The sequence below is a fragment of the Nothoprocta perdicaria genome, unplaced genomic scaffold (assembly GCF_003342845.1).
Source record: "Nothoprocta perdicaria isolate Ctin4 unplaced genomic scaffold, notPer1 scaffold_14, whole genome shotgun sequence".
NCBI lineage: Eukaryota > Metazoa > Chordata > Aves > Tinamiformes > Tinamidae > Nothoprocta > Nothoprocta perdicaria.
In genome coordinates, this window is record NW_020454538.1 from 3,050,418 (window position 1) to 3,078,384 (window position 27,967).

Here is a 27,967-nt window from a genome sequence, read left to right on the forward strand (position 1 = left end):
GCCTCATTAAAACCACCTTTTGAGATAACACGAATTGGAAATAAATTCTTCAATAATCTTAAAACCTGATTGTTTTGAAGAGATTATATCAAAGGACATCCTGTTTATTCTCTTCCTTGTTAAATTCAGTTTTATTACTCATTTTTTAAATATATTTTGCCCTGAATGTATAAATAAATGAAATGTGATCTTTATGCAAATCTGAAACCACTCCAAAAATGTCTTACTGATTACCTAACTCTGAGCTTAAAGGCTCTGCCTGCCTAAGTCGCCTAAATCTCGCATACCCCTTGTATTTTAACAAATATTTACATCTCCTGACTAAATATTCATTCTACAGTAAGTTCTGACCAGTTACTGTACATTTGGATGTCACCGTTTCTCTGAAGCTCTTGGTATTGCTTGTTCTTGCTTTTTTTGGTCAGCATGAAAGACAACGAAGCACCTGATGTGGAGCCAACCCACGAGGCAGCTCTTCACTTACGTTATCTTTATCACCTGGATAAAGCTGCTCATGAAATGGAGCCACTGAATCACTGAGCTCGTCCTAATCTTTTCAAGCCTGCAGAACAGCTGTGGTTAAAGTCCAGTGGGTCTGGCTGCTTCCCACGTGAGAAGGCAGAGACTTCCCACTCAAACGCTGTGCCGTGGTTGACATGGAGCTCATCTGGACTCCTTAGGTAGCAGGGGGAAAATTGACATTTGTGATTGAAAGCAGTGCATTTTAAGTGTATTTCATATAACTCATTCAATTTTCACAATATACTAAGTTTCACACAAATCCAAAAGCTACCCATGATCAATAAAAGCGTCAATTGTTTTAATCAGGGCATTCTTTATAAATACAGGTGTTTTTTGGCTCTGTTCTTATTCCTGTTGCTTATAGGGAAAAAAAATCCTTATAAGAAAAAAGTTCAAATGAACAGTAAATACTGTAGCAGCAATAGCAGTAGCAAAATCCCCAGCTATACAATCAAGTCCTTTAGTGCCAGGCCAATTAAAACTATAAGGGTTAAATCAGTAAATCTTTGAAAACGGTTTCTTCTGATATTTTAATATTTAAAAACCCAATTTATTCAGATGTACTCATAGACTTTCGATATTCCATGAAAGCCAGAGGACAATTTTAGTTAGAGTATCTTTATGAGACTTCAGCCAGCTGACCTCATTCCTGCATAAACATCAAGGAATGTCAAGTAAGACTGCTGCACATTTTTTTTTCTCCCAACTAAAGATATTTTAGTAACATTTAGTCTACTTCAGGGCCCACTAATTGTGCCCTTAATCATACACTGTCAAGTTATTGTCCAAACTGTATTTTTGTCTTGCCCTTTCATCTAAGGTAAGTTGTAACCTACAAAGCTTACAGTGAAGTCCCATCTTCAAAATCTACGAGCTGACTTCCATGCTGAAATCTCCCAAGTTAATCTCAGTTCATAAGAGAGAAAGCCATCCTGTAGGACTATATTAATTGCAAAGACCATCCTGACTGGAAATTTCAGCTCTGCCACAGCAGCTTTACTAATGAGATAAAATTACATAACTCTGTAGGATCAGAAATATGACTGTAAGCAGTTTTCTCTGCATACAGAATACAGAACCTCCACACTTGAATTAAAACACCGACCCTTCTAAAATTAATGTCACTGAACATCTTGTTTTGGAACAACTGAATGGTATGGTCTATCAAGCAAGCCATGAGACTGTCCAAATCTTTTTTTGCTCCACTAACTTCAAATGAGTTTTAACAAATAATTTAGTCAATCTAGATAAATATTGAGCATATAAGTATGCTGAAATACACTTGGGAGCCAATGTTTTCTAGGAAAATATGCAATTATAACTATAAACATTAAGTACTAACAGCCCACCTAAATATCGTTGAGCACAGCACCATCATAAAATGTGCTCTTTATAGAGCACACAAAATCAAAATGTACGTGCCAGGAATTATGGAACATTCCATAGTTGATATCTTTGTTTCAAAATTTGAAAATTTACTGCTAAAGACAGACTTAAATGAACTAAGTCAAAGACTGTAATGATAACCAATTATCTAAGAAAACCAATGATGTAATCCAAACACTAGCTGTACCAGACATCACGCAGTGACTGTACAGCCAGCAAGGCCATGAGATGAAGCGTATTTATGAATTCCAAATATACTTAGATAGTGAATTTTATACCTGAGATGAAAATCGAGAGGTAAGAGAATCTGTGGTGTAAATAACTGCCAGGTGAACAAGAACAAACATGCCTTCATAACTGCGTTTTTTTAAAAATATATGCGAAAATCACAACTGACATTTCCCCTTTTTAGACAAACACAAGCACGTTTCACGGTGTGACTGATTGTGTTCTGAAACTATTTTAAAGGCTCCTGTGATTCCAATGCTTTAGTAGTTCAAATGGAATTCTGAGTAGAAGCAGCATCCTCTACTCAATAGTTTTATGAAATTTAAGGCACCCATAAGAAGCATATTTCATGGGAAGTTTCCATTGTAGGGAAAAATAAACCCAATTTTCCCCTCAACAGAAAAAAAAGTGTGTATTCAAGAAAGTAATTAAAATGCCACATTCTCTGTCAGTGAGGCTTAATAACATTATGCTTAAATAAAAGGAAAACTAAAGAGCTACTACTGCAGCCACAGAATCTTCACTAAGGTCACAAAAAATGCAGTATTTTGAAGGAAGAGGAAGTTTGTAATAAACTCTGAAAAAGCTAAAAGGTAAAAGCAGAGCAAGGTTGGGCCCTAGGTAACGATAAAAGAAAATAGATGAGAAACATTCTTCCATGATAGATACACTTAATTTATACAGCATAAATCTTAAGTTTAATGAATCACTGTACCACAACAATGAGTGCAAATACATGATTTTGTGGGCAGGAACACTGATAAAGAAGCATATTTTGTTTTCATCTGTATGGAATGACATTAAATTGCTTGCTCAATGAACGGAAATTTCATTCCATGTGTCAGAAAACATATCTATGATTTATTACTAGAATCAGCTCAAAATGTTTTCCATAATCACAAAAGCTCAACTAATCTGAAGCCATTAGACACAAAGATACACATGGTTTTGGTTAAATAAAAACAGACTTTTCTTCAAATTATGAAGTTTAGTTCTTTGCTTCCGCAGCTCCCTTATCCAGTTTTTCTTTTGCTTTCTCTTTTTCTTCCAGTTTTTCTTCTTTTTGAAGCAGTGCCATAATTTCAGCAACCTGACTGGTTCCGATATCAACATCTTCTTTGTCAATCAATTCTACTACCTGCACAAACATAAAATGAAAAAGAATAACATTTAATTTTAACATGTTTGAAACATTTTGATAACTTAAATTTTAAGAGAAAAGTAGCCAGTTCTCTCTCATCAAAAAGAATGAGGGAAAAAAAACGTATTTAGCAACACATAGGAAACTTTTTTAAAAAAGAACATGAGGTGTTACTGCTGATCCTCTTGGTGACCAAAACAGAAAATTGATAAAGTAATTTTTCTTTTACCCTGGCATTTTTTTTCCTACATGAAAAAATTCAAACCATAACCAATGCCTCTGGACATTCTTGAAGTACTTAAAATGAAAAAAAAAAACTCACAATTTTTAAAGCAAATAGCTTAAAACTTTTGACCTCTAAACACAAAGAGTTACATTTTAAAGCATTTTTTAAAATGAACCCATTCATTGTTTCTGTTTCAATGGAAAGCTCAGACTCAACATCTAGTACTGATGAAATAATATTTACAACAATAGCCAATTCATAGGCTTCTTTTTTATTGAAAAGACTTACTGTACTAAACACAAGGCATAAAATTACAAAAATTTTACAAAGTGAGACAAGATACCTTTTTGAAAACAAAACCAATTTTTAAAATAGCATACCCTTCTGAATTCCTTTTAGCAGCTTTCTCTACTACAGTATTCTCAGTACAGTTCAAATTCCAAGAACTAAAGTGTTATATAATGAATTAACTCGGAAATACGTTTTACCTGTGCTAATAAGCAAAACTGAATTTGATAGCTGTTTAGAGCAGCCATAAGTAAGAGTGAAAACATGTTTCCAAAAGCCAATAATGTATTTTCCAACTAGCCATATAACTGTAAGTCTTTACTTCTATACTGGACAGAAAAAAATTACTTGTGAAGGAGTGAATTTTATGGTATTTTTAAGTTAACCATGTAGAACAAAAGCAAGAAAAAGGAGAATCACAAGAGAAAACTGAGGAAATGCTCCAAAATGAGGGGAAAAAAAGAGACAAAGTAGGCAAGGAACCGGTGCCCGAAAATAAAGTATCACACAAGTAACACAACATTGACTGAGCAGAAGTCACCTCTGCAAAGCCCTGAAAGGCAGCAGAAAGAGAGAATGGTTGAATTACCACAGGTCCTGACAATGCTAATATGTATAATATATAACATCCATTTATAGTACATTCCTAAAAGCCTCATCATTATATCAAATAAAAACTCTGAAAAAGAAAGCAACAGGAAATCGCTTCAATCAGGGAAAACATTTCAAGTATAGCTAGCTAGATTTTATTTAAATATTCCACAGACTTACCTTAACAACATTATCTATATCAATTTGGCCATCCTTGTTTTCATCTAGGGCCTCTGCTATCCTAGTCAGCTTCTCCTCCGGAATCTTCTGAATTTGTTTCATCGCGTTAAGAAGCTCAGAAATACTGATGAGATTCTCCCTAAAGGGGAAACACAGCCTGCATGTGACAAGCAGTTAACTCCAGAGGAGTAAAGGTGACAGCACTGAAACACACCACTGTAGGCCACCACATTGCAGGTCATTCATAAAACATTAACAGTTTTACTGATAGCCCTGAACAAAATGCAAAAAAGCAAAATGAGTTACTGATCAGCAAAGCAGATCTCAAGTGAGCTTTTATCTTTCCACTGAATCTCACACCAGGTTTCCGCATGCTTTGTTGCACAAATCCAAGTAGCTCGTGGCATCTGAAATAATGTTTGGCACCGTTTCCATGCTTCCCAGCACATAGATCTAACGCCCTTTGCCCTCCCCTATTTATTCAGGGTGCTCTCCAAGCCCCACTCCTTTTGGATTTAGAGAAGCTGGCCTAAGAAATAACACAGATAAGATGTGAAAGTCACAGGAAAGCAAAAGTTAAGAACTAATCTCTTTAGCAACTAGTTGCTTTGCTTAAAAACAAATAAAATGGCTTAATTTGCTCAAATTAAGGAATAAAACTTTTAGAAGAAAGGTTTAAATGTCACCCTGTGACTAACAGACTTCAGAAATTGCCCATTTCCCTTGTCTGTTTATTGATATTTTCAAGCTAATATCATCTCTTTTCTGCATGCTAAAGACTCTGCTTGCCTACAGAGCTTTATTATATTTTATATTTTGAAGAATCACCTTTCAGCAAAGGAGAAGCTGAAATGCAGGAGACACTGAACCCAACAAAGACTAAATAGAAGGGTTTTATTAGTATAGTCCTAACTTCATACCTGCCTAACCTCTGGACACAGCCTGACTCTTTCAGGGAGCATTTCTCAGACTGCTACTAAATGTCCTGGACTTCTGCTGTTCCTACGACTCTTGCTTTGATGGCTTGGCAATGACTGCATCGACCAGAGTCAAATGGTAAAAGTAACTTGAATAGAAAAGAAGAGGAAAAAAAAAAAAACAGGCATCATTACTTCTCCTTAAGCCATTGAAAATATAATGCACCTTACACAGTAATTACATGAGATACGATTCCAAAGTAATCCCAATTTTCATGTAGTGGCTTAAAAATTCAACTAGTAACCAGCAGGATTTATGCAAGACCCTGAAGCAGAGAGGAAAGTTGTTTCAGTCAGCCCAAGGCAGGTACATGGGCACACCGAGAGGCTATTGACCAACTCGGATGAGATGTTCACAGCATCCTGGATTATTCTGGATTACATCCTGAAGCTCAGCCACAGGTCAGTGGTACCCGCCCATCAAGTTAGCCCCATGGTGGATCGCTGGTGGATGGTCAGTGCAATCACACCAACACGTGGAAATTTCTTCCCATCTGATCCAGGTCTGCTTCCCTTTGCTGATGGCTCTATCAGTGGGGCCTCCCATCACTTCAAGAAGCTGCTTTCCCAGTGAGGAAAAGATAAAGACTGCTGGCAGACCAAAGGGAGGGCTGAAGAACACTCGTTTGGAGCATCAGTTTAAAAATATTGGGGGGAAAAAGTAATCTCATTCAAAAGAAGTCTTTTCCATCTTTTGCTGAAAATAACAGAGATTTTCCAATACACTTCAAAGGAATGCAGATTTTTGTACAAGAACAAATTCTAATCTAGTTATCTGCATGAAAGCAGAGTGTAAAAGGGTCTAAGCATTGATATGGGACCTTGTGAACTATGGTAATATAACTTGAAATTAAAAAGAAAAACAAAAACATACCCTTCTGATATTAAAGTGTTTAACTAATCAATTACAGTCATTAGACTTCTGAAATCTAATTTCTATTTGTTTATTCCACAAAACCATTGCAGCTATACATACCATATAGCTATATTCAAAAGCAGCAGGTGCAACACTGTGCTTGAGTTCACACATTTGGATGGTTATGATCAACAACCTCTCCACAGCATCTTTCACAAAACTGCTATATTAAGAATGTTCTTTGAAAACCTGCAAGTTTGCTAAAATTAAAATAGAGCAAAGATTTGGAAAGGAGACATGCAGAATTATCTGCTCACTTCCACTAGATCTGCTGCCCCCTTTCTCTCCAAAGCAGTATCTGTTTACATTACAGAAAAACAGATTTTACTGCTATTTTCCTCTTACTGACAACCACGTTACTAAAACAGAACACAAATATGCTCATAAACCTGTTCCTCTGCTATTCAATCAATGACACTGGGCAAACCTAACGCCCGGGTATCATTATTAAAGGCTTGAGGTCACCTTTAGCATCTTACTCATACCAGTAGCACTAAGATACTAGTGGACAACCTGAGTCACTTCCCTCAGAAGACAGAAAAATCTACAGAACAATTTTGTTAATTTGTACTAAAATCTGTACCTGAGGATGTAAAAACACATGTATTGGCCAAATCTCTTCTAAACTAAGAAAAGAAATCAGACATCACGCAAGAGAGAGGCTGGAGGCGAGTAGTTTGCAAGAGACACTCACTGCTCGCAGGTCACTTACCCAGCAGCTGGACCAGCACTCCCTTCAGGCTTGACATCCACTGTCTTTTGGCTTGTCTCTAACTCATTAATGATTTTGTCTATCTGACCAATCATTCGGTTCACCCTTTTGGTCAATCTCTTGCTTGCCTTGGACTCTTCCACTACATCTTCTTGCCCAGTTTTAGACAGTTCTTTTATTTCTTGCAAGTCCTAAAAGAAATAGTCAAGAAAAATAAAACCTTTTTGGGAATGAATTCTCAATGATAGGACATTACTGATCTAAGAGATTAGAAAGACAAGAGCCATTAGCAAACAGAGAGACATGTAAAGCCATAACGATGTATTAGAACACTTAACCTAAACATTATAGGTATATTCATCCACCTCGAAAACGTTATTTTCCACATCTTTTCTCTACCACCATCTTACTTGAGATTCATTTTTACCTTATTTACATCTAGGTAAATCCACAGCTATGCTTGATGAGGAGACCAAATAACTGCAATATGCTCAGCACGTTAGTTTAGTCACCCTGGGAATAAGATCAGTATTCACACCTAATGGGAATTACACCAATGATCTTAGCTAAATTTTAAACATATTATATTAACAAGGGTTTGTATTGTCACATAGAACAGCGCAACATTAATTACCAAACACAAGCTAACAGACATCCAAGTAAGATTATTTATGTGGTTTGTTTATCCTAAGATTACACACGAACAGAAGTAAAACCAACTTTCTTGTTCCTTCACCTCATTATATTCCTGGACATCACCCTTCAACTCCTCGAGCTCCTCTTTTTCTTTTGTTAGTGACTTTTTCTGTTCCTGCAGCTTGGTGCAAGCATCACTCAGCACATCAATCTCCTCCTTAGTTATTTCCTCACCCTGTAAAGAAAAAATAAATAAATAAATTCTTTTCTCAGTGGTGGACAGTGACAGGACAAGGGGTAACGGGAACAAAATGAAACACAGGCAGTTCCATCTCCATATGAGGAAGAACTTTATTGTGAGGGTGACAGAGCCCTGGCACAGGCTGCCCAGGGAGGCTGTGGAGTCTCCTTCTCTGGAGATCTTCCAAATCCACCTGGATGCAGCCCTGTGCCCTGTGCTGTGGGTGTCCCTGCTGGAGCAGGGGGTTGGACTGGATGATCTCTAGGGGTCCCTTCCAACTTAAAACATTTTGAGAGTCTGTGATTTGTAAACACGCACACACGAGCAACAGACATGGTGATTTTTCCTCAAAGATTCAGCCTCTTACAAGGAAATAAAGACTCAAGATTCTTTTTTCTGTGTCTAAAATCAGTTCCATAGAGTGGCATTTTGAGGCTAATAGAGATCTTAGGAGCGCTAAAGCAAATACTTTGGTATGGCCTGTATTTTTAGGTGCATTACTAGCAAGTACAGGTGACTCATTATGCAGATTGTTCCTTGGAACCTAACCTCATTTTAAAATGTTTTCTTTCTTTCCTGGATAGATAAAACATACAAAAACAAAAACCAAACAAAACAGGAAGAGACATAAACAAAAACTACTGAGAAATGATTCATTATACATGGCAGGGGAAAAGCACAGAAAAACTTTTAGATGAAAGTTTAAGAAGCTGAGCTGGAGGGAAACAATCTCAAATACAGTTTATTATCCACATTTCTCAAAAAACACCAGAATCAGTCTTGTTCAGTAATATCACTGCAGCTTCTCCCTTCTTTCAATTTTCTGAAAAACGATTCCATAGTGTTTAAAGCCTTTGCAAAACATGAGGAAGAATTTTCTAGGGCACAGGCTATGCTGCAACCTATGTTGCAGAAATTAGGCTGCACTGACTTTGCTTCTCATTTCCCATGTCAGCGTTCAGGCTGTTGAAGAGTCCCCTTTGTGTCCCATTCTCAGGGCGCTGGTGACGCGGCAGGCAGCAACACAAACTCCACTCCATACATGGGAACTGGAGCTGGCAGCAGCACTGCACAGCTGTGGTTTCCAGAAGGAAAACTCGCCTGCCTCTCCCACGACATTCCTCACGGCAGCACTAGCACTACGCAGTCAGCCAGATCAGCTAAATATCACACACAAAAACTTATGGTTTCCATGCGGATTAAAATTTGTTTGGCAACATTCTAAATTCAACAAAGGAGGTTTTAATAATAGCAGGTAGATAATGGCGCTGTCTAGGAAACTGAAATTATTTTTTTCCTACTTAAAACATGCATTTCACATTGATGTTATTCTGCAGAATCACAAGTTGATTGAGAAAAATCTCAGTACAAGAATAAAGGCTTCAGCTACAAAAACTCATGGTTCAGCTCCAACATAAAGGCACATGGGAGGTGGACGCAGGGACAGATGACCCAGGAGCTGTCTGAGCACACAGGGATGGGGTTAGGAAGGCCAAAGTCCGCCTGGATTTATCTGGCGAGCAATGTGAAGGGCAATGGCATGGGCTCCTATAAGAGCATCAGCAGCATGAGAAAGAAAAGGGAAAATGTGGGTCTGCTGCTGAATGGGGCAAAGGACCTAGCGACAAAGGTTATGGAACACGCAGAGGTACTTGATGTCTTGTTCAACTTGGTCTTTACTAGCAAGAATCTCAGACCCCTGAGACCAGTGGGAAAATCTGGAGTAATAAGTCTTACCCTGAATGGAATATCAGGTTAGGAAACAAGTAATGATTAAATATCTGAATAATTCAAATAACTTAATTTAAATAGACAGGTCTACAGTCATCAATGCCAAGAGAGCTGGCCAAGGTCATTGCAAGGCCATTCTCAAATATCTTTCAACAGTCACAGAAACTGGGGGAGGCTCCAGGGGAGTGGAAGGAAGTATCATTCCCTATCCTCAAGGAGCAGCAGAATCAGGGGAATTACAGTTCAGCTATCCTCACCTCAGCCCATGGAAAAGCAATGGAGCAAATCCTCCTGCAAGCCATTTCCCAACACATGAAGGGCAAGGAGGTCAGTGGAAGTATTACATAAAGGGGAAATCCAGCTTAACCAACCTGAGAGCCTTCTGTGATGGCAGGACTGGCATGGTGGGTGGGGGAGAGCAGTGGATGTTGTCTCATTTTAAGGCTTTTGACATTGTCTCCCCTAACAGTTTTACAGGGCAGCTGAGAAAGAACAAGCCAGAAAAGTGGAGCCTGAGGCTTGCCCAGCCTAGAGGAGAGAGGCTTCAGGAAGAACATAGCAGCAGCCTTCCAATAGCTGGAGGCAGACAATGCATAGTGAAACAACAAGAGACTAAAAAAATGAATGGAAATAAAAAAAGTCTCAAAATGGATGCATGAAAAAAATCAATATTTATAAATATAATCAACCAAATTACCTTAATGCCTTCTAACACTGGTGCTGTATCTTTCAGTGTCTCCGAGTCCACCGTCACATCCACCCTTGCCAGCTCTTGTTCCGTTTCCACGGCTAGGTGACTTTTTTTCCCTTGCACACCAGCTGCTGCAAGATCCACTGCCAATTCTACTTCTTTCTAATTTTCAAAAGCCCAGGAAATTTATTAAAACATAGATAGCATTTTCTGCACTAACATCGGTAAAGGATTCTTCTTAAAACAGAAGCATTTGCCAAAAGAGGCATAGATTGTATTCCAAGACAACATTCAAAAGCTTGCAATATATTGAACAATTTCATATTAAAATAATATGAAATTCCTATCCCATTCCTGCACATAGTTCCTGGAGTAGGAACTATCCCTGTGAGCATTGATGATTAAATCACAAGTAAAGTAGCTCAGCTTTTATACTTAATATTACAACAATGGCTGCATAAATGAAAATGACCCAAGATAAGAATTTCAGAGAACTCAAATAAACCCTTGCTAGAGAAACAGGCTTCTCCTCCTCCAGTTAAGAGGAGGCAGCAGAGATACGAGTCATACAATCTTTCACATTTCATTGCAAACCCTTCTGTATGTCAATCTATTTTCAGAGGCTCCAAGATTATCTGTATGTGGATTTATTTATTTATTTAAAAATTCCAGTTTCTTGCAGACAATACCCAGAATGGAGGTAAATAATTTTCAAAGGATATATGCACACATAATATGCTCATTTTTACACTCCTGACAAAATTACTGCTAAATAGCTGAACAAAGTCCTTACCATGGCTGGAACCTGAAGGCTTTCTTTGGCTTTCTCTGCAGCTTCAGACAGTCTTTCCATCTCTTTTTCTTGATTTTCTTTTCTGATGGCTTCCTCTTCCTGAAGAGTTGCTTCCAGGCGTGCTTTATTATCTACTTTTTCACCTTCAACTTCTGCCACTTTGACTTGAGCTTCTTTGGCCTAAAAACAAAGCAAGAAATCTGTTTATATACTCTTACTGAATGAGGCAGTACAGGTACATTAATGAATACAGCCAAAATCCCCTCAAATTACCATTATTTTTCTTAACCTACAGGACTGAATAAAGTTGCTTTGGAGACCTAGTTAGAAGACCTTCATACTAGCAGTTCAGTCCAAGAGCAGTAACTTTGCAGGCCAAACAGAAATCAGTAGGTCAAGAGACTCAGAGCCTGTCTCATGTCTCTCTGGCAATTTGCACTGCCTTTTTGACAGAGTGTAGTCCTAAAAAGCTTAAAAACAATTAAGCAGGCTGATGCCTGCTTCCCTGTCACAACAATAAAATATAATGTAAACTCTGCAATTTAATACAGAATTTCAGTCATGACAAATCACTCATGAACTCCTTATGAAGGGGGAAAACTTTATTAGCAGTTTTGCCTATCATTCTGAAACGTGGTCTGCAAAATTCCATTTACAAGTGAAAACAACCACAACCTCATCTATGACAGCCATCAACATCTGTCAAAAAATAACCTCCATAAATTCAGATTTCAGCTCCATCTGATACCAATCATTAATAGACCAACAACCCATGAAGATCACGCAACTTAATTTTATTTTGCTTGTGTAGTTTTCCTTTGGCAAAAAAAAACAAACTATTTTTAATCTTCCAACTTTATTACTGTCTAATCTTCATGCACCAAAATAGCACCTTTGCATTTCCTTTATTCTCAGATTCCTCTGCATATAAACCCAATTCTTCCATTTTTAAGGTCACTCAAACAAGCCTCAAACATGTTTTACTTTTCCAAGCAGAAGCAAAGGATCAACTGCGCTAAACAGGTTTTCAGTGTTAATACTGAAGATTAGTCATGGGCTACATAACCCAATACTCACAACACTCTCTGGTAGTGTCTGAAGTGTTGTTTTAAGCTGGTCAGCTGGAGAAAGGGTATCTGGAAGATACATGGCTCTGGATAGAATAAGCAATGAAGTAGGGATTTCCTGGTTCAGGTGCAGATCTAGCCACTATAAATGGAATAAATAAATAAAAATATTCAAATTTAGAGTTCCTTTTCCTTTTTATGGTTCAGAATCATAATAAAAGACAGACAGCAATTCAGATGTATTTGTTCTTGCAAAAATATACCTGCTTAAGCTGTTCCTTGAGACGCTCCTCTGTTACACCAAGAGCTCTCATACCTCTTGCACGACACGCTGCCTGCAGCTCTTTAACGGTCAGAGTATCGACTCCTTCTTCAGAAATCAGCTGTACAAAAGGTCAAATAAACTTCAACGTGCAAGAGCTCAAAACATATCTGCATATGCACACCTAGAACTCTGCATTTTTACAACGGCCACTAGATGCTGCTGTGGTAACATAAAATAGTCTCATCTTTTCCAACAAGGGTGGATATTACACTACTGTTTTTAACAGCTCCACAATTGTACTGTCAATTTCCCTGTAAATTTATTGGATTTAGATCAACTCCCTGACAAACTGTAGCTTCACAGAAATACTTTCAATGAAAGCAATTGCTTCCATTCCAACAAGTGGTAGACAAAAGCCTCAGCTTTGTCTTTTTAAAAAGGACAATTTCTGATTTTAAGCTTTTTTTTATTGCTAATTAACAATTAATTAACTGTTAATTTTAATTAACACAAAATGAAAATACCTAGAAAGAAGTTATACATATTTGTTTCTTTCACATGTAAGTATTATTCAATCAGTGCATATTTAGGACCGACTCACTTTGTCGTCTGCCTTTATGCTTCTCAACCTCATAGTCAGCTGGAAGCGCAGGAAGTTGTTTGTTCCAATTGACTGAAGTTCCAGGAGTTTACAGAGTGCCACCAACTGAGGCCTGGTTAGGTTGTCCAGGGTCAATTCATCTTCAAATAGTTTAGAGAACCTCAGGATCTCCTCGTTACTAGGTCTTTCACCAGTTTCTCTGATCTGTAAGAACACAAACAGCCTCTCAAAGCTAGTGCAGTGGTTGAACCTTAAACAGTAAGTATTAGTCTCCTCATTTGTAAAGTACTTGGCATCAACTCTGATAATAGGAAACAGAATCCAATGACATTCTTGGAAGGAATGGGGGGGGGGGGGGTGTTCAAAAAAATGCATTATTTAGTATAGAATGCCAAAAACTTGACAGTATTGATAACTTCCAGGTGCACTGCACAACACACCAAGTGTAAAAACAAGTAAAATGAAAATTAGATGCACTTGTATACTAATAACTAGCTCTATCTGAACTGATTTTACTAGGAGAGACCTCAAAAAAATCTCAGAAGAACAGTTGCTATAGAAGTGACACTGGCAAATATTCCTCCTGATACTGTATTTTCTAAACATAAAAGCATGTTAAAAGCAACACTCTGTGAAGACAATGGAAAAACATCCTCGTTTCCAACAGGAAAAAACTTAACATGGGTATCCCTAAAAGGGGCCAATTTGGACCCTTGCCTACCTAATTACTCTGCACAAATGCACTTGTTAGAATACTGTGTTGGTTGCAGTTCCTAATTATTCTGTAATACCTCAGTGCAAATGCCCTTGTACATAAAAATAAAAGTTATTCCAAAATATTAATCATTACTTGTGAAAGAACTTCCAGGCCTTCCTAATGAAAGGTCCTGGTTAACTGTTTATACAAGCGAAAAATTAAGCTTTCATGTGCTGCCAAATGGCACTTCACAGTAATTAAATAGAAATATCTGAAATGAAAATTCAAAGAAAAAAAATCACACTACCAACAAAATCATTCCTTACTTTCTTTTTAATAAAACATTTTCTATGTAACTGTGGAATTTTCCGAGTAGTTTAGTCAGTTTGTTACATTACTGAATCCAAGCCCTACAGAATCTAATAATCAGATAATGTCCAGCCACCTAACACTCTCAGTCTAAACAGTTAATATGATCCACAAAAGGACTTTTCCTGATCCCTCTATCTTTTTTAAACTTTAAAAGGAAGACACAAGTTAAGTGACAGCAAGCACAGCCTGAAATCCTACTATTATCTCTAGAGCCTGATTTATTATGACTGCCTTCCCTTACTAACTCAAGTCTTTTAGTAAACAGCTATTTAGGAAAGGAAAACATTCTAAAAAGTGGGAAACAAGATGGTCTCTTGGGTTCATTAATGTCCATGTTATCCCTGCATGTGAGAAACTAAAACTCAGAGATCAAAAGGTCAAAGAGCTAGTTGTTCCACTTCACCAGCTCCTTCACTGTAGGAGCCAAAAATGGAACTTTGAACATACAGAAAACATTTTCTTCTTTAGTTAAAACTGAATTTTGCCATAGCCAAACATTTGTAAAGAAAAATACAAAACCTTTATGTTAATAGCTGCTTTCTTGAGTGTGAGAATTAAAACTATTCTTGTGTCCAAAGCAAGACAGCTCACATGCTGCAATTCTGAAGCATGCACAGCAGGCATCTATAATCAGTTAACTCCTGCAACATCAAATAATTGCAAAAGCAACTATAAAGAATATGAAAAAGGGAGAAATAACTGAAGCTTGTTTTTGCTTTGACGTTTGTTATCTAGTATGTCTGGATGAGACCAATAATGTTTGCCTATATGGCACAAATGAGAAGGCTATTGCTGCAAAAGGCACATCCACACATAAGGAAGGCAGCAGCTGCAGCCTCTTTAGTCACCACTGGAAGTGCAGATTTCCTCTAGTGAACGTGAAGTGAAACATCATTAACTTAGCTGGACATTAACCCCTGATTTAATCTGTTACTGCTTCGTTCAGTTGAAAATTAAATGCTCCAAGCGTGAATCAGATCAGTTGTACATGCCTAGAATCTGCAGCCAGCACGGTGCCAGTGCTTTGGTGCTGCTGTTAAAACCCACCTTTTGATTATTTTCTGCAAATGAAAAAAAATAGAAGTAGGAATACCTAAAATGAAATTTCAACACACTGAAACATTAGTCAAAAAAAAATCTATCCTTAATATATATTACACCAAGTTCCTCCAAGTCCAGCAAAATAAAGATAACTAATAATTACCAAGGACCAAATAAAATATCTCCAGTTGTATTTTTTTCCTCGTGAGAATAGAAAACATTTTCTGATTTTTTTTAATTACCTTTTGAAAGAATGTTGAGAAGTCTTTTGTAACATTTCCTTTGGCTGCTTTATTTTTTAAGGCCATCTCCTCAATGGTGTCTTGAAGAAACTTAGCCAATTCAAGCTTTACTCTCAACTGTTTCTTCAGTCGTTCCTCCTAGTAAAGAAAACACTTGATTTAAAACATATTTTCCAGACATAGAACCACTAACACTGTTTTTCTGCCCTCAGACAAGTCATCTGGACTATTTCTGAACTTCTGTTCCACATAAAAATGGTAAAGTGACATTCATTCTTACGGATTACCAAATCATCCCAAAGAGAAAGATCAGCTCACAGAGCTCCATGCAGCATAAGATACAAAGCTGATAAAGAAGTACACACACAGCCTCATCTGCTAATACTAATATGCGTCCTATGACTCAGTAAAAACAAACAAACGAAAACAAAAAAAAAAAGTATATTGTCAACTTCTAACACCAAAATCTTGGATCTAGCACGAAGAAATTCTATTTTAAATCCTTATCCTAATACAGTGGCGTTTAATCACAGGATTAAAATTAGATGATGTAATTCGCAAGTATCTGATGCGATTTTATCTGTGACTGACTGGGAGTTTACACAGCACATAAGTTCATCCGGTGTCCCGAGAGTGAGAATTCTTCAAAAACTCTAAACAATACTGAGAAAAATTAATGGGACAATTTAAACAGAGCAGCATATATAAACTCCTTAATATTCAGTACAAATACAAAAAACTCATATTAAGAATAAGGACTACAAATGTTAAAAGTAGTCCACCTATGGCAATGCAAACTGGAAAAAGGAGGTTTCATAGCTTTCCTTTCTGTTTTGTAAGGGTTACAGAAACTGGATATAAGAAAAGGAAAATGCAGACTTGACAGCTAACAGACTTGCATATTAAAAACAGAAGAGTGAAAGCAGACTTTGAAAAAAATATTTAGCAAATTGTTAAGATCTATATTGTGATATAAATCTATTTTCTCTTTCCCCTCCCTCCCCCCAAAGAAAAGCCTTTTCCTTTATTTATTTGCTAAAGGATAGTTCTCTATCCTACATTCAACAAAATACAAACCAGAAATGCTATGCTGTTAAGTGTTGCAACACTGTTTCTTTCACAATCCTGACTCATCCAATCCAACTTAAATGTGTAACTACAAAAATTGTTATGTGAATTTTTCCATTCTGAATCTTTTGCTAATTTATACAGAAACTAACTTTGGGATGTTTTTTAATATCATACAGTAATAATTAAACTTTTAATAAAATATCCTCAATTTAGAGGGCAATATAAATGTTTAAACAACCTAGTCTCTGTTAGCTGTCCTATACTCTAGCTGAAACTGTTATCAAACAAAATAATCTATAAATTAAAATATCACCTGAACTGGTAGGATAAATGAGGTCCGTGAAAATAAAACTCAGCTATAATTATCTGTTTTTATAAGGTATAAGCACTTGTATTCTGCCATTAAAAACCAAACCACGACTTTGTTAACGAGATTCTGCAAACATATACAACAGGCCTAAAAGAATATTCAAATAACAGTTGAAATATCTTTCTATAACATCTCACTAGAGTATAAATTCAAACTTGCTCACCTTTTTAGACTTTGTCTCAAACGTAGAAGGAAGCATATTAGGGAACAGCTTAAGAGCTACTGGAAGCAGAAACTCCATAAATGGTACAACAAGAAAAACAAGGAAAGGGACCAAGCGGAAAAGATCGGCACATATTCGAAGGAACTGAAAGAGAAAACACATAATCAGATTTATTGACAAGTAAAATTTTATATATTTTAATTAAAAAGAAAATGATGTGAAGATTCAAATTACAACTGAAGCGCACACACACACACACACACACACATATATATATATATAAATATAAAAACTGTAAAGGAAATTTAAAGTAACAGGAACTAAAAGTATGTGACCAAGCCATTTTTTGTATCTTTTTCTTAGAGTTGCTGTACACTACAGAGAGCCAGAGTTTCACCAGTTTTCCACACTATAGAAAGTATTTCAAAAGCCTCACTGTGTCTCAATAGGATTACTGAGCAAGTATCTCATTTAAACCTCTTAAAAGCACCTGAAAACAGGAGGTGGTCATTTCTTGTTGTTAAAGCTGCTTAACTTCTTTTATTCAACTTTGCTTGTGCCCCACCACTTCTTACATGCATGAGCTACTGTGGACTAAGTAATCAAGAATAAAATGAAAGGTCCCTCCCCCTCTGCCTTATAACAATTGCAATGTGCATTTAAATTCAGGGTAATAAGCCCAGCTTGGTAGAGTTTTTTTTTTTTTTTTTAATCATAGGTTTTCTAGAGTATTAATCCTCTGAAGCAGATGCATTGGTTACCGAATCTTGAACTGCATGAAGAAGTCTAATTTCCATACACTCACAAACGAATGTATTAGGCTGTAAAGTCTATAGTCAAATGGTTCAATGCTAGCTGGAAGCTTAATAACTTGGTTTATAGTACGGAGTAGATATTTTCCTCCACTCTAGCTCGTTTACTAAGTAAATAACAAGATATTAGGAATAATGTCAGCTTCTAAATGCAAGACCCAAGGGCAGCTGGACACTGCAGTCAGCACTGCCACAGCACTGCCATCGACATCATGACCTGATAAACAGAGTCATAGCTGGAAAGAACTGCTGTCCCCTGCATCCCCTCCCTGTGTAGCTCCCACCAATCCAGGAGAATGGGAGCAAAAGCTGGTATAAATTGTGTATCCTATAGAACTTCTCTGCTAGAATAGGAAAGCAGGAGAATTTTTAAACACAGAGTTTTCTTAGCATAAAGACAACCAAAATCTTAAATGCAGTCTGAGGAAAGCACAAAAAAAAGACCGGCTTTGCACAGGACCCCAACTCAACGGTGCACAAATACACACAAGCTATTTGGAAGTAAAGCATGAAAAACCTGAGACTACCTTGCAGCTCCTACTACGGTTCCTGTACCATGGTATTTAACTTGTCTCTCCCCCTCCAAGCAGGGAGCTCACGGCAAGTGCACGAGCTCTACAAGGTCAGCAGCATTTGCCTTCTCCCTTCACTGCCCCAAATTCTCCTACTGCAGAAAGCAGCAGCAGAGCAATGGTCTTTGAGAGCAAGTGTGCTATTTCACATGCTTTATTTCCTAAATAAATTTATCTCCTAAATGCAGACCAGTGACCCTTGTGAATCCAAACCAACCACAAATTGCAGAAGCAGAACTTGGGACACTTGGGACAAAGCAGAACTGACACTTGGGGTTTTTTAAAAAAAAAAGTATTAGCTCACTTATAGCCATGTTACTCTTGCTCGTAATGTGGTTAGATTACTTGGGTATCTTCTCATTATTGCCTCCAAAAAGGAAGGAAGGAGCCGGCAGAAACAACTCACTTGTCAGTCTGTGTAAAGACGATATTTTTTCCCAGGGACTGTCAGCTCATATAAAGTTGAAAAATGTTAACTCAGTTTGCATTTCAAATTCTTAAAAGGTTCAAAAGTAAATATTTTTACATTTCTTTAAATCCACATACTTAGAGTTTAAGGTTGAACAGATTAAAAGAAAAAAGCGGTATTGAAACAGACTAAAAAGTCTATAATGTCTCCATTCAAGAGATAAGACACATTCAACCTTCATATAGAGAAAAAAAAGAAACTCAAACTGAGAAAATGACAGTAGTTGTTCGGGCAATTTTTTTTTTCCCAAAAAAAATTCTAAACTGGACTGCACATACATACATATACAAACATGTAACTGTTAAAGAAGAGACGTGGTACATGGAGATAAATGCTAATTTATATCTGCATTAAGAAATGTCTATTTAAAATGAGCAGATTGATATCAGAACCATTTATCTGAAAGCAAAAATTAAAATCCAGGAAGGCCAAACGTCAGAACACTATGCCACTGGGAGACAGACAGTTCTATTATCAGATGCTAATAAATAAAAAACAAAAAATAAAAATAAAACACCAAAGCAAATGAATAAATCCATGCATTCACTGAGTAGTGCATGACTATCCACCAAAGATAACATTACGATATTACTTGCAAAGGTTCACACATTCTGTAATACTCTACTCATCTTTCAGTATAAATATATAATTTCTCAGGGTATGGTTCAGGGATCACAAGATAGGCATGAAAACCAATGGTTCCACTCCTGCCCTATGAGGACTTTCTGATTTTGTTTTATAAAGGTGAATTAATTTCTCTTTAATTTATCTTGTTTGAGTTTCCCAGATCTTTAGAGCTGCAACTAAGCTAGCAGAAGCCTGAACTGCAACTTTAAGCAGTGCTGCTCTCCTCTTATCCTCTTTCCTGGCACTATCTAACACCCTCTCTTACATCACCATAGATTTTTTCCCTTGCTTGGCATCTTCTCACTGGATCAATTGCCAAAAAAATGTCTATCAGCACAAAAGATTGCTAAATAAGCAGCATGAGGATACTGAGACCAAATGCCATCAACCAGCAGCACTGTAGAATGAGATCAAATACCATTACATTCTTACCAAAAAAGTTTTTATCTAATGATAAGCAAGGATATCATCATGCATCATTTACAAACAGGACAGTCATGCAACTAAGAATACTCTTATTTTAATGAAAGGCTTCTAGATTCACAATGGGAAATTAGTTAAAAATAGCCTGGAGTCCAGTGCAAAACTTTTAAGTGTCAGAGGTAGGGAGAAAAAAAAAACACACACACACACAAAAAAAAAAAAGACAGTAATTTTAATTCTAGGAACAGAAAACAGAGAGAATCAATTCAAATTACATAGAAAGGAACAATCATTCATGATACTAAATTAAATTGATATTTGCTAAGTACCTGTCTACGTTCCCGACGAGACAGAGTGTGCCCATGAAGTATTCGCCAGAGCATCCTTGCAGCTATTTTTGTGTCAATCCACAGTAATCGAAAACCATGATAATAATGCTTCAGCTCATCCACAATCCTCTGTCCAAGAGATTTTTTAACTACTTCTACTTCTGTTGGACTATATACAGGGCCCCCTTCTTCCAACTTCTTGTTTTTGTCCTTCAGGGACTTCAGGGACTTTTCAACCATGGAGTCATCTTGAAGGGGACGAGAAGAATGCCACCATCTAACTGGAACATACTGGGCACCTAAAACACCCACGGTTGCAAGCGGCGTCCATGAGCCAGAGGAGCTCATAACTGAAAAGTACATTCGTTCAGATCCTTTAGTCCAACAACAGTAATGATCTTTTTTGGAGTATGTGTAAACAGCAGGCACACTAGTGCAATATTTAAAGTGTAGAGTCCTTTAAAGGAAAAAAAAGAGCATTAAAACTCAGCAATAGATGCAGTATCATTTGATAAGCACCTAGCACATACATCAAAAAAGAAAATCCATGAAGCTCAAGACACTGAAGACAATACGTAAAAAGAGCAATTAGCTTCATTTTATAATAAAAATAACCTGTTTGGTATTTTCCTTTATACTACCTGTAGGAGGTAATTTATTTTATTTGAATTCAGTAAAGAATAGCAACTGAAAGTGCTTTCCATCTATAAAGCTAAATATAAATCTGTAAATCCGTAAGTAGCAAATCCTCTTCTATTAATTCTCTTATTTGGACAAGATACCCAAGAAAAGCACGGGTTCTAAACTTGGGACAACTGCTGGGTAAAGGGGAAGAGAATTAGTGTCACAGAAATTCCCTTTCATTATAGCTCCTCCTTGATTATCTCCCCATTTCTGGTTTTCTTCTTTCAACAGGAAATTTATGTTCAAGCTTCCGCCACAGTGCTGAGCTGACATACACAGGACCAATACACTTCTACCTTATATATCCCTTTTTACTTTAATTAAATGTAATTTGAATTAGAATTAAAGTATTATTCAAAAAAACTAAATAGACATATTAGAGCCATTCAGCATATGCAAGAAGGTTTGTACCTCACACATGTTCAAAAGATTATGGCAAACTTAAATAGTAAATATAGTATTAAATGATTATCACGTGTCCATTAAATTTAAACATCAGTATAGGACAGAAACAACTGGGGGTTTTTATTTACCAACCCACACAACCCTGTTTTTCTTCAGTCGCTACAAAATAGCTAGTTTTACAGTTCTGAAGAACACTATGAGGAAAAAAGTTGATTGCATACTTGTAAATATTACTCTCTAATTTCACTTCAAAATATCTCACAAACTTTATTTTTCCCTTGAGTTATTCTTTAGTTTTATTTTACAAATTATTATAGGTTTTGTCCATTTAATGTTATTAGAACAGAGCTTCTTCCAAACAAAAACATTATTACTTTTTAAAGAAACACATTATTCATCATTTTCTAGCTTATAATAAAGCATCTCTCCATAGTATGGTCAGATAACTGTTTAAGCACATACAGTTACAAAATCATTTCCCCAACTAGAACATCTACCAAATCACATGCTTGAACTGATATGAACTGTGAGAATGACAATTTTAAGAATACACATTTAAAAACAGATTAAAGCACCTGAAGTACAGACTCTTCCACTCTACCTCTACGCAAACTTTACAACAGCAGAGCTCCAGATCCACAGACCAAGTTTCACTGCTAAATTTGTGCAAGCAGAGAGGAATGGGGCTCTGCAGCATGGATTCAGTTATCTACAATAAAATATATTTGCAAGATACGCCTCTCTGAATACAGTGAAGCTTTCATTAGCAGGATGTAGCACATAAAATTCCTATCCCAAGCCTCTTTGGTAGTTATGAAGGCAGGTTCTTCTTCCTCAGTCTCTTCAGAAATTATACAAAGGTCACCCTGGCCTATCTGCAGATAGGATAAAGGACTGGCAACATTTAGACTTCTAAGGTACTTTTTCAAGCCAAAAAAATATTTTTATTGTAGCATCCAAAGAGCCAACTGGGCACGGAGAGATGCTCATGCAAGAGAACTACCCCACATCCAAAACACATTCAAATATTTCATATTAAGAGTATCTCATAAGCAGTTACAGGTTATTCATTTCAGTTACACCATTCTCTTTGCTTAGTTGCCTTTACAGCACAAAAGTGTTAAAGACTACTTTTTCCCTTATTTTTTTTTAAATAACTTGCCAAAGGAAGTTTAAGAGTACAGTTCAGCTACAGAGGAGACAGAACAATATTAATTCTTATAAGCAAATAGAAAAGTGGAGCTTCCTCTAGAAAAATGGGGAAAAATAAACAACAACAACAAAACCCACACTGCTGTCCTCAGTATCTTTCCAGCCTCTTGCCTCTGGATCTGGGTTAGGTGATGACACTAGTTGATACAGTTAAAGTAGGAACATTTTCATAAAGATAACAAAAATTTCTGTCCTGATATTTTCTTGTATAACATGCACTTTAAGCAATGACTTTCATTTTTTCTAAGAGAAAGGTCCAATATAATAATCTACTTTAAAAAAAGTAAACCATGATTTGAAAGTGCCTTATATGTAAGAACATAACTACACAAAGTCATTTAGAACTAACATAACTGGAAAAAAAATGCTTTATGCCCCAATCAAACAGAAGCTTATGAAGTCTGAGAACTGTTTCCTGAGAAGTTAAACTGTAAAGAGACTAGAGAATCCAAGTTTCAATGTTCCAAGGAAGGGTGTTAGGAAATTTGTATCCACACACATGCCTTTTGAGCCCAGGGGCAGAAATGAAGCAGATGAGGACACTAATACTCAGACTTCCTTCCCTTTGTTAGCAACACAAGCTGATGTCAGATTTTCCACATTTCTTTCTATTCTATAACAGAAGCACATTCTATTACAGTACACTGAAGGACTGACTCTTTGGTACTCTTCTGAATTCAAAAAAGAGTTCCTATTTACTTACATATTGTTTGCCAATCTCAGGGATGTACAGCTAAGACAAGCTCGATCTCCCAAGTTACCTAAGAGGAAAAAAACATATATTTCATATGTGTACATAAATATATACATATAGCATTTACACCAAAATGCAGGCCATTCTCCTCCTAGGGAATTATACATAAATAACTGATTTTAGATGGCTGATATTTCCAATAAATGTCTGTTGCTGCATAACAGCAACCAGAGCTCCTAAAGATGCACTGTTTGTATGCGGGTGGACACCTGGATGGCTATACATCTTAATCATCCAACCCTGGATGCTTTAGTAATAACAATGTACCAGTTACTTAAGCACAAATACCTCATCCTAGTCCAATGCAAGTCAAAGCAATGCCACGCTCTAACTTCTCCCAATCTGTAATCCTTTGCCTTGCAGCATAAAAACAAAGAGGAGGATGGGAAGCAATTTGATAACATGGGCAACAACTCTAAGAAGTCCATATAGTACTGAGGGCACAGTGACACTTTGTGTATCTGCAAGGGACTGCCTGAACTTGCTTAATTGCCTGAACCACAGTTGCTGAGTCTCTGAGAGACTGAAAAGAGTCTCTGAAAAACTGCACTGAAAGCAATGTCATTTCTGAAGAGTTCCATGACAAAGATTAGGGGATCTAAAAGCAGCCCCAGCCAGGTGTCTAGGATGGAGATGTTCTTTAGCAGGACAACAGAGAAAGCTTCAGTAGAAATACAAAAACATGTCACTAGGGAGGTGGAACCAAAATGATATTCTAAGTGCATTGCTGTGCACTTGGATTATCACCAGATAAAAATAGTCATACTCTATATCTTTCTGCAAAGGATACAATCTTAAAGAGCAAGGGACTGATGCAACGAATAAAAACATTGGGCTTTCTCAGCAAGCAGGACGTGCCACCAAATGAGTTCTGTCCAAAACAGTAACTCAGACTCAAGTTACAGTAATATCCAGGATTAGGACTAGAGTCCACAAAGAAAACTCAGAGTTATATGGACACCTTCGTTCAGTCGGAGACTGAAGCAGCATCCATTCAGGTAATACACTGAGGAGATGATCAAATGATAAATTCTCTAACTGGGATCACAAATCCCAGGAAAGGGGCAAGTTTAAAAGAAATACAAATTTAAGTACAACACAACCAAGGCATCACCAGCTACATAAAAGCCCACCTAATCACTTAATGCAATACACAGTTGCTGTAAATCATCCCAAATCCACTAGAAAGAACCACTAAACTCCCTAAAGCAACTGAAAAGACCTTGCATTGATCTCTAATTGTTAAGACTCAGCAGCTGGCCAATACCAAATGCAAAAAGAAAAGATTCCTGTACAAGCTTACAAGCTTGAGCTCAAGCTTCCTCTTGAGCTGAGGAAAACCCTATGACCAAGAGTTCTATGTTCTTCTTTGTCAACTTTCTTAAAATTTGCTGCAACTATAACAAAAACAGCAGGCTGAAGAAGACATAATGTCATTTGTTTCTCCCACTCAAACCTACTACTTCTGGTCAATCCCAACCTCAAGGTACTGGCCAGTTTTTCCCCTCATCAAAGCTAGAGTATAAGATAGGACAGAAATACGTTTCAGAGAAAATGCTTCACCAAAACCTTTTGGGCAAAAACCTTGCACAGCAAAATAACCTACAAGAGCAAAAGAGATGCCTCCAAAATCACAAGGAGACGATCAGAAGGTATTCTGGAGAGGAGAGGAAAAAGATGTTGGACTATCAAAGATAGACTTCCTTAATGATTATCAAATAAAATGAACAAGATTTTTCTACCTCAAGGTACACCAAACTTTAACAAGTGCTCGCTATCACTGCAAGTAAGAGCTGCACAAAAATAAATAAATAAATGTATTCATGTATGTATGTGTGTACATATGTGTACTTCTGCTGGGTCTCAGACAAATCCTGGAAAATCTACGAAGGTATCCTCCAATATTCACAGAAAGGTTAGTGCCTGATCCTTGACTTGATTCAAGCCACCTCCAAAGGAGGTCTGTTGCTCCAGGGCAGTACTCATGAGTTGTAGCACTACAACCTGTTTTTCTACCTCTGCACCAAGCCTTACACAAAGCCTAACTTGCATGAAAGATTCCAGTGCCAAAAATGCAAGTTTTGCTGGTGGAGCACATTCCCTGCTATGGATAGGTGCTCCTGGAGGATCAGGAAGAGGTAAAAGCTGTCATGGACTTCCTTAAATGAATGTCCATAGCAGCAAGAGACTTTCTCTTTGCTTATCTTTATTTGTTCTACCAGCAGGAGTCATTAATGCTGAAGAAGGTGCCGAAGAAGAGAACTCCACAGACACCATAATGAAGAAAACACATTGACTCAGACAGACCTTGTCATACAGCCTGAAGCGTGAACAGGCATACACAGATTTTGTTGAAGTTTCTAGAGAATAACTGCTAATTTCACCTTTGTTAGTCCCAAAGACAAGTACTCTATGCTTCACAGGTTTAAGGTTATATCCGTGTAATAAAAGCAAAGCAATCTTAAACCATATTGTTCCTTCAGAAAAAAAATGAAGGAAAGTTCACAGTCTGAACAAGCAAATACACCTTACCATACTCAACATTGTCCATTTAAGAAATTCACATTAGGGTTATTCACTTGTTTCAGAAGAAAGGCAATAATGCCAGAAAAGCTATGTGCAAATATATGCCTCGCGGAAAGCAAGTCATGAGACTCTATTTTTAAATATGTTAGAGTAATCAAAATTTTCAAACATAAAATAATTGTGTACTGTAACTATTTTTGAAGTTCTTAAAAAATAAAGGGCCAGGATGAAACAAGTCCCTAGGGGAGTATTTGCAGTACTTAATAGCTTGATCTTTACTGGAAGAACATTTAGGATTCTTAGAAGCACTTAGTGTTAACTTAATCTTAGACTACTTACATTTAAAGCAAAGAAGATGAGCTAAGTAAAACGTTATTTAATGGTACAAATTCTTGTGTCAAGGTTTAATAATAGATGCATATTCTAATAAAAAAACCCACCAACTATACCATAAGCATAGTGTATTACTGCAGACAAGTGATTTGATTTTATCACAGTGTTTCATAGAATGTTTCACAGAATTTATTGCAGCAAATAAAAATTTTAATTTAGGGCAAAATTAACAAAATGCAAAAATGTAGCAATTATTAGCGCTTCTTCTTGTGCCTTGCCACACAGAGAATCAAAGTTCCCATTTAAGGCACATTAACGTATTTCTTTGCTATTTTAGTAAGCTGGATAGCTAAGACCTGCCAATTTTTGTTCAGGCACCAGCAAAGCCTAAAATAACGATCTTGACATGAGTGGCAGGAAAAACAACACCCGGAGGAAACCACTACAATTGAGGGATTATGTGTAACCAAGTGGCCAGTGTAGCTATCAAAGCCAACAAACTCCCATTTGGCAGACGGGCTGTGCGGATTCCCTCTATCAAGGCCAACAACTACCCATTTGGCAGATGGGTTGTGGCGATACCCTCTCCTCCTGATGGTGCTTGGGTGACACGAACCAAAGCCGAGGGTCGGTACCAAAGCGCGGCCCCAAAGGCCCCGCTAAGGCCCGGCTGGAGCCCGCGCCGCTGCCGGGATCGCAGACGGGAAAAGCAGCCAGAGGCCTCCCCTCCGTCACGTGCCGCCAGCTCCCCCGTGTCCCCAAATGCCACTGCCCCGACACACGCGCACGGCCCGGTTAGCTCTGCTACGGATGGCAACGCCGCGGGGACACCGCGTTTCCTTCCGCCTTTCCCGTTCGCTTCCCGAGCGCGCGCCACCATCAAGAAGCCAAACGCCGGTTTCCGTCGCGAAAACGGAGGGGTGAGTAAAGAAGCCTCTTCTGGGCGATACAGGCGCGGCGGGGCTGGCGCGGGCCTCCCCTCCCGCCAGGCCCAGCCCGGTGCCCTTTCCCCGTGCCTGCCCACCCGCTTCCCGCCCGCATGGAGACCCCCGGGCGGCGGCCCCGGCGGGCCTCGCCTCTCACCGGGCTGCGGCGGGCGGCTCAGCGGGCGCGGCGGGCGGCACAGCCGCCGGCCGCAGCTCCGCAGCAGCATGGACGCCATCTTGGCGGCGGTTGCGGCGGTTACGACGGGCTAACGGCGGTAACGGCAGCTGGCGGCCGCGTCATGTCCCGGCGCGCGGGCCCCACGCGGCGCTCCCCGGGCACCCACAAGCGCCGGGCCACCCGCCGCCTTTGCATAGCGCCGCCCCGCGCGCGGGGCACGCCGGGAGTTGTAGTCCTCGCGGGCGAAACAGCGAGGCGCCGCGGCCGGGCGCGCAGGGCACGCCGGGATCTGTAGTCCTCGGTGGCATCCGGCGGCGGGCGGGGCGCGGGGCATGCTGGGAGGCGTAGTCTTGCCTGAGGGGCGGCGGCCGTTTAACTGTTTCGCCTCTGCGGACTGGGGAGGGGAAAACAGAACACCCCCCCCCTCAAAAAAAAAAAAAAAAAAAAAAAAAAAAAAAACCAACACCCCACCCAAAACAACAAGAAAAAACGGTGGTTCCGAGCTGTTGGGGCTTTCCATGCTGGCAGACCTGAGTGCAGCACACACCAGCGAGTAGCTTCAGCTCGCA

General features: G+C 38.3%; 2 protein-coding genes across 3 annotated transcripts in view; one reads left to right on the forward strand and one right to left on the reverse strand.

Moving 5' to 3' along the window:
* Positions 1–324: 324 nt before the first annotated feature.
* Positions 325–27,456, reverse strand: LETM1 (leucine zipper and EF-hand containing transmembrane protein 1). Of its 2 annotated transcripts, XM_026034072.1 has the most exons (14): positions 27,378–27,456; positions 23,385–23,442; positions 20,381–20,837; positions 17,149–17,292; positions 15,545–15,682; positions 13,193–13,396; positions 12,590–12,709; positions 12,337–12,468; positions 11,260–11,439; positions 10,473–10,628; positions 7,904–8,038; positions 7,168–7,358; positions 4,563–4,701; positions 325–3,274 (listed from the first exon to the last, which is right to left on the reverse strand). In XM_026034072.1, the coding sequence occupies exons 1-14, from the start codon at positions 27,454–27,456 to the stop codon at positions 3,125–3,127; spliced, it is 2,283 nt and encodes a 760-aa protein (XP_025889857.1). In that variant the 3' UTR covers positions 325–3,124. The 2 variants fall into 2 exon arrangements, with proteins under 2 accessions (XP_025889857.1, XP_025889858.1); XM_026034073.1 differs by lacking the exons at positions 325–3,274; positions 4,563–4,701 and adding an exon at positions 5,535–5,628.
* NSD2 (nuclear receptor binding SET domain protein 2) overlaps positions 27,141–27,967 on the forward strand; it is a 97,353-nt gene continuing 96,526 nt past the window's right edge. The window contains exon 1 of the mRNA XM_026034071.1: positions 27,141–27,214. The gene's annotated coding sequence lies outside the window, so the exon portion shown is untranslated. The remainder of the gene's footprint in view (positions 27,215–27,967) is intronic.